The 13,543-nt window shown below is 40.2% G+C and overlaps 1 protein-coding gene across 9 annotated transcripts in view; it reads left to right on the top strand.

The window, feature by feature from the left end:
* PARP14 (poly(ADP-ribose) polymerase family member 14) overlaps nt 1-13,543 on the top strand; it is a 38,837-nt gene that overhangs the window by 16,007 nt on the left and 9,287 nt on the right. For all 9 annotated transcript variants that reach the window (XM_027819467.3, XM_027819466.3, XM_037912766.2 and 6 more), the window contains 9 exons: nt 1,583-3,861; nt 5,710-5,946; nt 6,191-6,412; nt 7,764-7,857; nt 9,046-9,195; nt 10,477-10,539; nt 11,645-11,812; nt 12,495-12,713; nt 12,814-13,413. In XM_027819467.3, the coding sequence (XP_027675268.2) occupies nt 1,583-3,861; nt 5,710-5,946; nt 6,191-6,412; nt 7,764-7,857; nt 9,046-9,195; nt 10,477-10,539; nt 11,645-11,812; nt 12,495-12,713; nt 12,814-13,413 (4,032 nt within the window). The remainder of the gene's footprint in view (nt 1-1,582; nt 3,862-5,709; nt 5,947-6,190; nt 6,413-7,763; nt 7,858-9,045; nt 9,196-10,476; nt 10,540-11,644; nt 11,813-12,494; nt 12,714-12,813; nt 13,414-13,543) is intronic.

Here is a 13,543-nt window from a genome sequence, read left to right as displayed (position 1 = left end):
GGTTACTCAAATTTACATCACCTGCAATGGCTCCCTGTGGATTGGTTCAAGCTGTGTGCAGAATGCAGAGTATTGTGCAGAAGCCTGTATACTAGCTCTGTACCAGCTGAGAACTTCTCCTCGGGTGACTCCAAGAATGCAATGAAGAATCTGACCCCAAATTTTTATAAATTAGGCACTAGTGCTGAGCACTCACATCTTTTATGTAGTTGCCTAAATCTATATTTAGGCGCCTAACGTTAGACACCTAAGATTATAGATTGTGTTGTGGATGACTGGCACTGTATGAAAGTAGTTAAGGACTTTTTAATCTGTTTGGCTAGATGCCACAGTAGTATTTGAATTAATTCTGATGCAATATTAATTTTGGCTATAATTATGCCAGATCCTTTAAAATAATATATATTTGCCCAGTTACATTTTAACCAGTCTCCTAAAATGGGAAGTGTAGCTCTGTTTGGTAGCAATAAACAAACAGCTATGGGAGAAGTCTCTCATGCAAGAAGTTCCAGTAGCTTCAATATAGGACCAGATCCTCAGCTGGAGTAAATCAAAATAGCACCATTTGTTTACCCCAGCTGAGGATCTGGCCTTAATTGTATAGGTAGGTTTGGCTTTCTCACTCCCCAGCCAGGAGCTGTCCCCTTAAAGGAACTGTTAAGCAGCGGGGTGGCCTCCTCCTCCTTACAGTGTTGGCCGGGGGCGGGGGTCACACCCTCCAATGCACTTGTGTCTGCAGAGATTGGGTGTCACCAGCCCTGTGGGAGCGCATGCAGCTCTGCTCTCATGGAGCCGCTCCCAAGAGCTGCGCATGGCTCCCTGTGGTGCAACAGAGCTGTGACACCCGATCCCTGCAGGCTCACCGACCCATTGATTTTTATTATCAGCGGACGTAGATGTTTACCTACAGTTATCGATTATAATTGAATCCTGCCAAGTCTATGTATAAGTCAGGCAAGCGGCATCTGGTGCTAAGAGGTTAAAAGTATAGAACACCAATGTCTGTGTTAAACTTCCATGTGGAACGTTATAATTCTGTAGGTCCACCTAAAATCCCATTACCATAAATCAGTTTTTTCCTCAGCAATCTGACTAGAATATATTTGGTCTGACTCTGCAATTATGCAATAGTTACACCTGTTTAATCAGACTCTTGTTCATTGTTCACACAATGGATATGCTGTAAATAAAAAAGGAGAAAGAGCTTTACAATGTAACTCTTTTTTTTTTTTTTTTTTTCTGGATGGAGTCTCAGATTTATTTATAACATGGCAAGAGTAAGTATTACCGTTGTGTAGTCCTGTCTAGTATGATGGCTTGTTATGCTGTGGACATGTACAGTATATACAAGCCTTTGGGTACTTAGAAAAATGTCACTTGTCAGTAACTTGGCAATATTCTTATTCAGTTTAAAAAAACTTATTCAACCTAAAAAGCACTCCTGTCAGAATCAAAAGGAAATGCAGTAACTCATGAATTGCAACTTTTAAAAAAAAAAAAAAAAAACCTCAAGCTAATTAGCTTAGAAGTGTTACAGTTAATTGATTTGACTTGGGTAATTTTTATTTTATTTTATATTTAGATGTAAACACTGTCTTGGCAAAGCAGCATTCACTCAACAAAGTACCAATTTCTGTGTATCCGTACTACAGCTCATTGGGTACAGCTCTATATGGAATGGAAAGGCCTCAAATAGAGATGCCAGAACCAATTACAATGTCTCTGGATCCTTACATCTGGCAGTTTTTACAGACAGATAATAGGCTAATCCAGGAAATAAATCATGAAATGGCAGATTGCAAATGTGAACTAATGTGGCCTCAACCCAACCGTGCAAATCCAGAAATAACACTGTGTCCCTCAGATGCCTTATCTAAACAGAGATCAATGATCAGGTCGATCAAGACATGGAATGAAGATGTTACTAAAAAGTTCTCATGTAGCATGTCAAAGTACAAGGCCATTAAATGTGAAGTAAATTCAGTGGTGTGGGAAGCCATAAGAAACAGCTTGGTAAAAGATGGTGTTTTGATCGTACCTGACATTTCCAAGAACATGGTTGTCTTAGTAGGTAACACAGAGATTATGAAGGGTGCAGAGCAAGAACTGAAGGAGCTAATAGAAAATGCCAGGAAAAAAATTGAAAGAGAAAAGCAGAGCATAGAACAAACTCTGTCAGTTGGCCCAGGAAAGTATGCAATTTTACACCTTGCTGGGCTAGAGGAGAATGTTTACAAGGAGTACCCGTCTCTGAAGATATGTTGTGATGCATCGTCAAAGAGTATTCGTCTGTGTGGAGTGGCTGCAGAAGTATTTAAAGTCAAAAGTGAAATACTAGAAAAAGTGCACAGCATGGCACAGAAATCAATCAATGTCCATCCTTACATTTTCCAGTTCCTACAACATGTAGATAATGAAGCTCTGTCACAGCACTTATTTATGTCAAATCAAATTATTGCCTTTTATGAGCTTGGCACTGATAACATAATGCTGATAGCAGGTTCTCCTGAAGTTCTTCTAGATGCAGAAGAAGAAATTAAGAAGGATTTGATTTACAAATGCATTGACCTGGAGGACAACTCAGTCCTCAAAAAGAGAGAATGGAGGGAGCTCATCAGTCATTTGTACAAGGCACATAACTGTTCCAAAGAAACTGTAATAATTGTTGAGTCGGAGAATCAAGTAGTCATTGCTGGTTATTTCAGAGCAGTAGCAGAAGCATATCAGCAACTTTCTGATTTTGTAGATAAACACATTCAGGTACAAAAAGTCATAATAGCTAAGTCTGTGGCAGTTGTAATGTTTCTGGAGAAGGAAAAGTCCAATATTTGGCTTGAATTAAAAAAGAAAGGTGTGAAAATTGAATTTGGCACACAGAATAAACGTAAAGGTATTTCCCTGAGTGGACCGAGAGTGGAAGTGTTCCAGGCGGTCACCAAACTTGAACAAATTCTGTCTTCTCTACATTCAGAAAATGTGGTAATTGATAAACCAGGGGCCAAGGTGTTTTTTAAAGAACAAGAACACTTGTATGTGACTGGTGTGAAACAACAATTTAACTGTCTGATCAGGCTGCAAGAAGATGGAGAAGAACAAAGAGAAGATGGTGAAGTTAGTAATGTGTATAAGAAACAAGGCCAGCCCCACTGTGAAAAGATCCTGCAAGATGGAGTTGCAGTAGCAGTTTATAAAGGGGACTTGTGCAGTCATCCAGCTGACGTTGTGGTGAATGCATCAAATGAGGACTTAAAGCATATTGGTGGCCTTGCTGAGGCCCTTTCAAAAGCTGCAGGGCCAGAACTACAAACAGAATGTGACCGTATTGTGCGGAAACGAGGCCCTTTGCAGCCTGGCTGTGCTGTTATTACAGATGCTGGGAACCTCCCCTGTAAACAGGTGATTCATGCTGTTGGGCCCAGGTGGAGGGATCACGAGGCAGAAAAGTGCGTGCGCCTGTTAAAAAGAGCAGTAAAGGAAAGCCTACGCCTGGCTGAAACGTACAATCATCATTCCATAGCCATCCCGGCTCTCAGCTCTGGGATATTTGGATTCCCATTAAAACTGTGTGCACATTCAATTGCAACATCTATCAAGGAAACCTTGGAAGATTCTCCGGGGGAAAGCTGCTTGAAAGAGATTCATCTTGTGGACTCTTCAGAGAAAACAGTTCAGGCTTTCACGGATGCCTTCAAAGATGTGTTTAGAGATAAATCACCCCGACACATTTCGTCACCTCCATCTGAAGCAGCCTTCAAGCCCAGAAAAAGTAGAAATGCTCGAAGTAGAAAGGGTCTCCAGATGGTAACAACCGATGAAGGATTAAGCATCATACTGGAGATAGGAGGCATTGAAGATGCTACAGTAGGTATTTTAAGTTATCAGATGATATCCAACTTTATGTAAAGTTGGTTTTCAGTTATAAAATATATGAAAAGATACTTAGATTTTCAGTTTATAATTAACAATTAAACATAGACTATGTTAATATAAGTCATAATTGATTAACACAATTGTATAGGTTAGACAGGTTTAGTTTTTCATGCTGTCTATACACATATAGAGATGAGAAAACATATTTTAGACTGACTGTATTTTGTTATTTGAACTGTATTCATTGTCACATTAAGCTGTTGCAACCACATGTTTCTCTTCCATCATTTCTTTATGGTTTTGTCTGTGTTTATAGTTCACATTGTGATATGAGCTGAATCCAGCTGTGAAACGAGGACTGCTAGTACTTTCAAGCTGACCTTTGCACTCTTGTGCTCTCACCAGCTGTGTGAGAATACCTACTTAGTCTATAAGGGAGTGGGGTAGCAACTGCCTATAGTCTCCGTGAGGGGAAGTGGCGGAACTTCAAATGTTTAAACAAGTAAAAATTAAATTGTTGATCCTGAACACCCTTAAATGCCATTGAAACTTGGCCCTGGTGGCATTTGAGCCTGTAACAGTGAGCTATCTTCTATCTGTAAACGTACATGGCCCCATTGCTGCAGTATCTCTGTGTCTTAGTGGTGCTTTGGATCATGTCTCTCAAATATTCATTACCTGGGAAGGATTAATTATCTCTGGTACCTGTAGTGAATGGGTCTTGCATATTCCATGCAATGTTAACTGCCTACCAATTTTCAGATTCCACCAGCATTGAATTATTTTAACCATTAATTGGACCAACAGCCAAAACTCCCAATTAAGTAACTCACTTATTTCCTTCTCTGTTTTCTAACTATCTCTTCTTTTTCCTTAAAGTCTTTGTCTTTTCCCTCTGGATTTCAAGTTGATGCATTTCTCTTCCATCTCCACCACTTTATTTCTGTCCAGTCTTTATCTCCTTGTTCTTTATATCTGTCTCTCTCTCTCTCTCTTTGATTCAGCAATCTCTCCCTTTGTCTGAGGCAGAGAGCATCTTCTGAATCCTTATTTTTACCCCTTTTAGTGCCACTCAGAGGATCCACATGATAACCAGCTGGCCATCCTGAGAGTGCTGGCTGTAACTGCCACAGCCTGAAAACATAACATCTTCCTTTGGTCAGAGAGGTTTATTAGAGCATGATGTACTGCACTCCTCTCCGGGACTGACTGTGCTGTTTGCACATCATTCATAACCCATGTTGACCTATGGAGTGAGAGAATTAACCCTTTCCCTCTCCTCTCTCTCCTTCAGTTTATTCCTTCTTTTTTTCCCTCTTTCTCTTCTGTAACTCCTCCTTCACTTCCCTTTCCACATAACTGCACCCATGTGGTTGCTCCTTCTCATACCAGTTTACCCTGTGGTGTCAACAGGAGCAGCAAGGCATCTGAAATTCAGTAGTAGCATCGTGTCAGTTTTACTCTGCTGATGGGGATGCAATATGGGCAGGACCATTAAGAGTATGTGATCCCCCTGCAGGAGAATCGTATATGCGGGTTTTTCAAATGGACCTGGAGTAGAGTAAGAACACAGGATTCTGACATTTCCATGTAAAATATAAACTGCTGCATAAGGGACAAATTTCATTCTGTTATACACAAGCTACCCCACAAAAGTCGGTGGGATGATGTACGTATAACCGAGCATAATTTGGCTCATTTTGTTCAAAAGATTTGCTTTATTCCAGATTTCTACTTTTTAAATTTGCTTTATTTCTTAAATCTGCAGGTGCTGTTATAATCACTTAGCCTTAAATGTTTCAAGTTTGATCTTATAACAGATATTTGATTTTGTTTAAGACGGACGTCATCGTAAACAGCGTTGCCCGAGATCTACAGCTTGATAAAGGTCCACTTTCTAAAGCCTTGCTGAGCAAGGCAGGTCCAATGCTCCAAGCACAATTATGTGAAGAAGGGCTAGCAAAAGTAGCTAGTGAAGGGTCTGTGTTCAAAACAGATGGATGTAATCTGGGCTGCCGTTTCGTGCTTCATGCCATTGTTCCTGGATGGAAAAATGGGCAAGAATCTGTACAGAAGGTAGAAGGCTATTTTCCTAATTCTCATTTGATTGAATGGGTTTCTCAGTTGGCAGTAATGTAGACTTAATGTGAATTCTCCACTGAAATCAGCGGAGCAATTCCTAGGGGTCAGCTCTGTTAATTTTGATGTAACTAAGGTCATTTTGAATTAATCCATGGTTAATTATGACATTTTAATATAAAATACACTATTAAAAATATTAAACTGCAGGTACTAACGCAAACTTTGTTGTGATTCACAGCTCCTAAGAGACATCATCACAGAATGTCTTCAGACTGCTGAGCAACTGTCTTTAAAGTCAATCACATTCCCAGCAATTGGAACAGGGAATTTAGGGTTTCCTAAGCCTGTTGTTGCTAAATTAATGTTTGACCAGGTGTTCGAATTCAGTCATAAAAAAAATTTTCAGTCTCTTCAGGACGTTCACTTTCTGTTGTATCCAAATGATACAGATAATATTCAGGTAACTTGTATCCTATTACTGTGCTTTCTGTTACACATAGGTTAAGGAAATGATGTCAGGCCCAGACCTAGATTACACTGTTTTTGTCATTAGTTTCCTAAAGTCTCATCCTTCTCTCCCTCCTGCCTCTACCCTGGGAATGGTCAGTCCTCCTTGCACTGTTGGTCTAGCACCAGTGCAACTCCACTACTGATAGCAATGGTTGACGTGCTAGTGTAAGCCAGTCACGGGCATTTTTACCACGAAGAGTTAAATAATAGAGTGGCGGAAACACTGGTTGCCAGTCTACTTTGTGCTTCCGCCATTGCTAGCACTGGTAGAGCTTCACTGGTGCCAGAGCAATATTAGGAAAAGCACTATTGGAGACAGACAGTGTGTCTCATGTCATCGTCCAGAGTCAGATTCCTGTTTGGTCTGGAGGCCATTAAATTATGCTGCTTCTGATGTGGGCAGGTGTCAACGTGCTCATTAACATGCTAGTCAAGAAAATATCCTTGGATTTCCATCTTGATAATATTCAGGCACTGTCCTGTGAGGTGATCGCTGCTTCTGCTCTGATTGAATTGCCATTGGACTCCACCTAGAATGTAAAGTTGCCCTTTGATTCTTCCATATACAGTCACCTGCCTTTCTTGCACAGTTTTTTTCTCATTTGCTGGAGCTGGCACAAGTTAACACTGAAATATTCCTTAGCCCATGGAGTCATGTGAATCTTTCATGCATAGCCTCAGGTAGCATTCTCTTTCCCCCTCCTCTCTCTGGCTCTGTCCTCACTGAATAGTTAACTCAAGTTATCTACACTGGAGTTTAACTCCTCTTGAGTTCACTTAGCTTGAACGAGAGCAGCCACGCTGTGCTGCTGCAAGCAGCATACAGTGATTGTGTTGGCAGCTGTCGAGTTGTGCTAACTTGCGCTGCCGCCTATACTCCGTGATGGGCCATCCAACTTGAGTTAAAAGCACCACCAAACTTGAGTTTTAAGGTTTTTTGTGTGTGGACAGGAATTGAGTTAGAGGTATCACTCATGTTAGGAATAAGCCCTCTGTCTGTGCACCCTATTACATGCTAATTAGACTTTCACTGTACTGCCTGAAGGTGTTAAACCTGAAGCAGTTTGCCAGTTTCTCTCCCTTGCTCATAATTTTGAAGGAATCATGGTTCCTTTATGATTCCAATTTATCAATATTTCCATTCAGTGTTGAATAAGATTGCTTGGTGGACAGCATCTAGTCTATCACCTTTTGTTTTTTCTAAAAAAATTTAGATCTAATTTTTATTTTTCAAATCTATATTACTACTGAGAAAACTCTAAAGAAGTGCCTACAGGTGATGACTATGGTTCTCTTTCTAGGCGTTTTCAGATGAACTGCAAAATAGAGCAAGTGGAAATATTACCAATGTCAAAATGCACAAGCCTGTGCCAGAGAATACCCAGCAAGGACAAGGTAAGTTTCTTTTGTTAATGTTTTGTAAGTTTAAAAGTATTCTAGTGATTGAAAAAAAAATCTTAAAATTTTCACCTAATATATATTTTTTTGATATTGGTTTGGTGGACATCTCCGTCCCAGTGTTCAAAGTAAGGCAGTGATAATCCTATTAGTAAAAATCAGTTAAAGCAGAAAATTGTATCTCTCCAGCAATAGGTTTGTGTACACTTGTAAAAATCATTCCCATAATTCACCACCAGTCATAACAGTAGTAGAAGCTGTAGTGTAGACAGAACACAGGTATTTTTACCAGCGTACTAACTAACGAAGATTCTGAGCAGGTAAACAGTCTTACTACCACCTGTGATGCCTGGTGAATTACTGGATCATACATCCCATGGGGCGAGTCTTGCTTCTATTAAAATTAGTGGACATTCTGCAAGAAAGTAAGACTGATGAGAAACAAATGTGAAACTAAATAGTTTTTTTTTTTTTTTTTTTTTTTTTCATTGTCCAACCTGACAGGATTACAAAGAGCAGGATAAATATTGCACACTTAATTAGATTTTTAAAAAAATATAATATTCAGATCCTGCTCAAAGGCTACTGAAAAAACCATGAGAGTCCACAAGCTTGCTTATTTTCATACTAAGTCACATTTCCACTCATATATCCTGCAGTGGGCCCATATGGTATGAGTTTACAATCACAGAGGGATCTCTCCACTCCATGTACACTGTAAAAGTGTTTTCTGCGCCGCCCCAGATTGGAGGGCAGTGATGGGAAGAGGTAAAGACAGAGACAAGGGACTTTCCATTTACAAAGAGGCAGTGGCTCCAACACATTGGTATTGCGGGGCTATAGCTGCTATTTGAGCCTACGTATTGAAGCAGCAGCTATAGCAGGATAGGTTGTTTTGAAGCTTTGTGCCCTAGACCCAGCTTGGGGGCGGATCTCCTTGCCCTGGCTCAACTTTCTCCCACACAGTTACCTGGGCTTTGTGTGGGTGAACACGATATAATTTTATATTGTAAACTGGGTATGTTTGTAATCTTCTCCATGGGAATGTGACGGACTAAGACCAAAAATCAAACTTTTTGTGAGCTCTCTACTAAATGCACATAGAGGCAGGTGGGTCCCTCGCTCTAGGGAATAGAACCTTTGCTGAGATACACTTTTATCATTTTAATTTCTTTTCTCTTGCAGCTTTCTTTGGGCCCATTTCAACCCCAAAACAGGGAGTGCATAAAGTGCAGATTGGTTCCATTACATTCCAAATAGCAAGTGGGGACATTACCACGCAAAAGACAGATGTCATTGTAAACATATCAAATCAAACGTTTAACCTCAAAACAGGTACTTTAGCCTAGTGATTGAGATTAATGAGATACATTTCGAGTGGTTTGAGTGCATGCGTAAGGGGATGGGGGGGAAGAATTTTCAATATATACAAGTCTTTTTTTATACATTGTGCCCTGGCATTTTCAAACTGGGAAAGCTGTACTAGGAAGTATTTTAATATAATTTGTTACTGTTCGCCCCAGTATATAGAAAAATCCTATAGAATTTAATAGAGAATGAGAATCTTTCTCTAGAATGTTTAAACCTCCCTATAGAATTCTATAGCAGGGAATCATTCATTGTCTTATGTTCTGTGCAATGGGGTCAGCTGCCTCCCATGTACCCCTCATGGCCGGGGGTGCTTCTGCGGTACCTACTAACAATTTCTCCCTCAAAGGACTTTTTAAACAAACTCCACAAGGCATTTCTGATCCATTCACCACCACCCCTTCTCAGGGGTCCAAGTTTATTCACCTAAATAAAGCTCCAAAATAAAACCCAAGAGTTCCAAAATGCAGTCCATCTGTTTTACCCTCTTGTCAGGTCACTCCCAAACTTTTCCTGCCTGTAGTCTCAATAGGGAAACCTTACGTCCCAAGTTTTTCTGCTGGAGTCTGATCACTCCCAGCAGTCTCCAATTCACCCTACAGGCCTTCCTGCCTGGGGCCTTTCCCCCTTTGGCAGGCCACTCCCAGGCACAATCTAGCTGGAGCCTCAGGTTTGTGGTTGTTGCTTCCAAATCCCCCTGGGATTAGGTTCTTACTTGCAGAAACCTTTTTTACTTCCTGCAGTTTCCTGAACTTCCACCTGCACTGCAGCCACTTGCTGCCCTTTTATTGGGAACTGCCTGATCTAATCCAGGTGTGCATCTTTAGTAATAAGGGTTCATTACCCCTACGCCCTCCAGCCCTCAAGAGGCAAGCCATCCTGACCTTTTAGTCTGTATGAAGTTTAAACGTTACATAGGAAGTAAATCTTTCTCTGTTAAATATTATAAGCTTTATAATATTTATAAACCAAGTTATTGGTTTATCCCTATTACATTTTATAGGACTTATCTATAAGGAAGTAACAGTTTTATTTGACCTCATTGGGAACTGTTGGGTATTCAGCACTTTTGAAGATCAGGAAGATGCCTTAACAGCCATCTGATGCAGGCTTCTATTTTTTAAAAATCTTGGCCTATACTTTTGCCAGATGTGAGAGGATATTGTGTACTCGGTCTTGTTGACCTGGGTGAGACTTTGAGTACTCTTAATTTGATTTGTCAAGCTAATATGTGTCTTCTTATTTCAGGTGTCTCTAAGGCAATTCTGGAAGGTGCTGGCCCACAGGTTGAAGCAGAATGTGCTCAGCTAGGTATAAATACAACATATGTGACCTGCTTTCTAGAGGCACTGAGCACGCACAGTTTCCACTGAAGTCAGTGGGAGCGGTGGGTGCATACCACTGCTGAAAATTAACCTACTATTGTATTTGTGTTTATCCATGATCTCACAACTCCTTAATTAATTAATATGATGTGTGTAAAACATCTTAAGAGATGTTAAAATAAAGTACAAAGCAGAAGAAAAATACTTAAGAGATGTCAGCATCAAGGTAAATTAAAAGAACCTGCTCTGCTATATGATTCTTCCTCTTGTGCCAGTAAAACCTTCAAAACAGGGCAAAAGTACAAAGGGTTAGATGGTGCCTTTGGTCAGAGCCTGAGCACTGGGTGGTACATATTTATATGTAAAGAAATGAGCTGCACCACGCAGCAGCAGCCTCAGAAGACATTGTGCTTCTGACACAATCCTCTGACTTTTTCTTTTGTGTCCCTTTTCCTGAAGTTAGGAAGTAGTAATGTGCTGCTGGCTTATACCAGCAACCCACCGCATCCTCCGCATGGCTCAGAGACAAGTAAAAAAGGAAAGTTCCTATCTTAACGGAACTTGTATCTAATTTTAGACATAATCTATTGAAGAATGATAAATACAACCTATGGAAGATAAAGATCCAACAGGAAAAAATTATGAGTTCTGTGTTTGTTAACTACACATAACTGGAGGGGAGAAGGTCAGGGAAGAGGTAAATGTGTAGGTTAGCACGGAAAGGCAATTGAAGGAAGTGGATCTGATGGGAGAGTTGAAAGAGGAGTGAGGCTGTGTAGTCCACAGAACCAGAGAGGAGAGTCCGGATACCAGTGGAGCACTGAGTTGCACCAAGCTGTCTGAGTGCACAGAGCAAGCTGAGGAGAAAGGCCATATAAGATGTGGCTGGAAGCCGAGCTGTGGCCTTGAAAGCAGGGATGAGGGGTTTGAATCTGGTGCAGAAGGAGATTGGAAGCCAATGCAGGGGCTCAAGGAAAGGGTAGTACAGGCAGGTGGCAGGTGAAGATGATGAAGATGATTTAGAAAAGTTTGCATTTTGGATAATTAAAGGACTTTCTGTCATGCCTTATATATTTTCTTTCATCTTTCAGCCTCACAACCTCACGATGACCTTATAACCACACAAGCAGGAAACCTGATGTGCAAAAAAATAATTCATCTTGTTGCCCAGAACGATACCAAATCTTTAGTCTCCAAAGTGCTCCAGGAGTGTGAACTGAAGAAGTATACATCGGTTGCCTTCCCAGCAATTGGAACAGGTTTATGTTTTTGTTGGAAAATTAAACTAAAACCAATCAGCCTTCTTGAGACCAAATTCATCCTGTGCGATTCCATTGACGTCAGTGCTTCAGCCATTTGATTTACCTGAAAAGTTTATTCTCCTATATTAAGAAAATTGTTGTGACGTTGGGGCATTCAAATAACAGCTAGTGAAGCTCAGAGCAAGGATTTTGAAATGATAAGGAAGCTGGAGATCACTATTGTTAACTTAAATATAAAGTGATTTAAGACTGTCCTGTTTTAACGTTAGAGACTTGAGAATATCCATATGATATTACCATCTAGAGAACCATGAATACTTGTCTCAACTGATGTTCATGGATATCCCACTGGAAGGTGTCTATGTGCCTATTTCTGCTCCTACTGAAGTCAGTGGAAGTTTCTACTCTGACTTCTGTAGGACCAGGAATAGGCCTTAGATGGATGGGATATAAACCTATCTCTGTAGGCCGGATTCTTCCTTAGCCCTGCTTCTGCGTTCCTTGATCACTCAAAATTTCCATTCAAATCAATGAGAATCATTGGAATAAAAGAATGCAGAATTGGGCGCTATGTTTAAGATCTAGTTGTGCATGGGTCCATTACTTGAATAAAACTATATCTGTATTAAATGTCTTTCAACACATTGATACATGTATTTTTTTGTAACATTTGTTACAGGTCAGGCAGGCCTTGATCCAGCAGTAGTAGCTGATAACATGATGGATGCTGTAGTTGATTTTGCAAGTGATAAATCTGTTCAAATTGTAAAAAAGATTAAAATTATCATCTTCCAGCCACAACTACTAAGTGTGTTCCATGCAAACATGCAGAAAAGAAAAGGTACTGCTAATGTACCTGATGCACCTGCATCAGAGTCCTTCTTCTCAAAATGCGCTTGTAAGTAGATGTCTGGTTGTTCATTTTTAAGTGGAGGCATAAATAACCCTTATTTAATTTTAGCAACTGAGTAACCGCAAGTATTTATACTTCATTACAGCATTCTTCGGCTTGGGAAAACGTGCTACAGAAAAAAAGCCTGCAATGGTTTTGCAAAAGAAAATTGAGAGAACTGTTTTTCAGATTTGTGGTGAAAGCCAAAAAAACATGGAAGATGCTATATCCTGGATTAAAAACCTGATTTTAAAGGAACAGCATGAAAACACTATCTCAGATGAATGGATTTCAAGCTTTGATGTCCAGGAATGTAAGGAACTGGCAGACCTCCAGAAGAAACTGTCCATTCAGCTGGAATACAAGTATCCTGTGCCTTTAATTCGAGTTTCTGGTGTTACCAAAGACGTCTTGCGTGCTTGCTTGGAAATTCAAGAAATGATCAAAAGAGTTAGAGCTGTTCAAGAAGAACAGTCCAAGGCAGAACTTGTCAGCAACCTAGTTGAGTGGCAATATTTAAAAAATAATCAATACCTGCCTTTTGACAGCCTAACAAATCTACGCTTAGAGGATGCTGCAGCATTAAACCAAAAAGAGATTAACATCACCATTTGGAATAAAAACTATCAAGTGGATCTGGAAGCCAAACGTGCTATAGATGACACAGGGAAAATTATGGCCATTCTACGAATCTCAAAAGATGAAGGTGAATGAAAGCTGTTCAGTGTTACTTCGGGCCATACTGTGTCTAGCTTAGCATGAGTGAGTTGTGGGGAGACTATACAAGGGCCAAACAAAGTAGCAGTTCCTGTGCACATCTGAAATACTAACAGTTC

Source organism: Chelonia mydas, chromosome 11, assembly GCF_015237465.2.
Source record: "Chelonia mydas isolate rCheMyd1 chromosome 11, rCheMyd1.pri.v2, whole genome shotgun sequence".
NCBI classification, from domain to species: domain Eukaryota; kingdom Metazoa; phylum Chordata; order Testudines; family Cheloniidae; genus Chelonia; species Chelonia mydas.
Note: the sequence above shows the minus strand (reverse complement) of the source record. Positions and strands in the feature narration are given on the sequence as shown.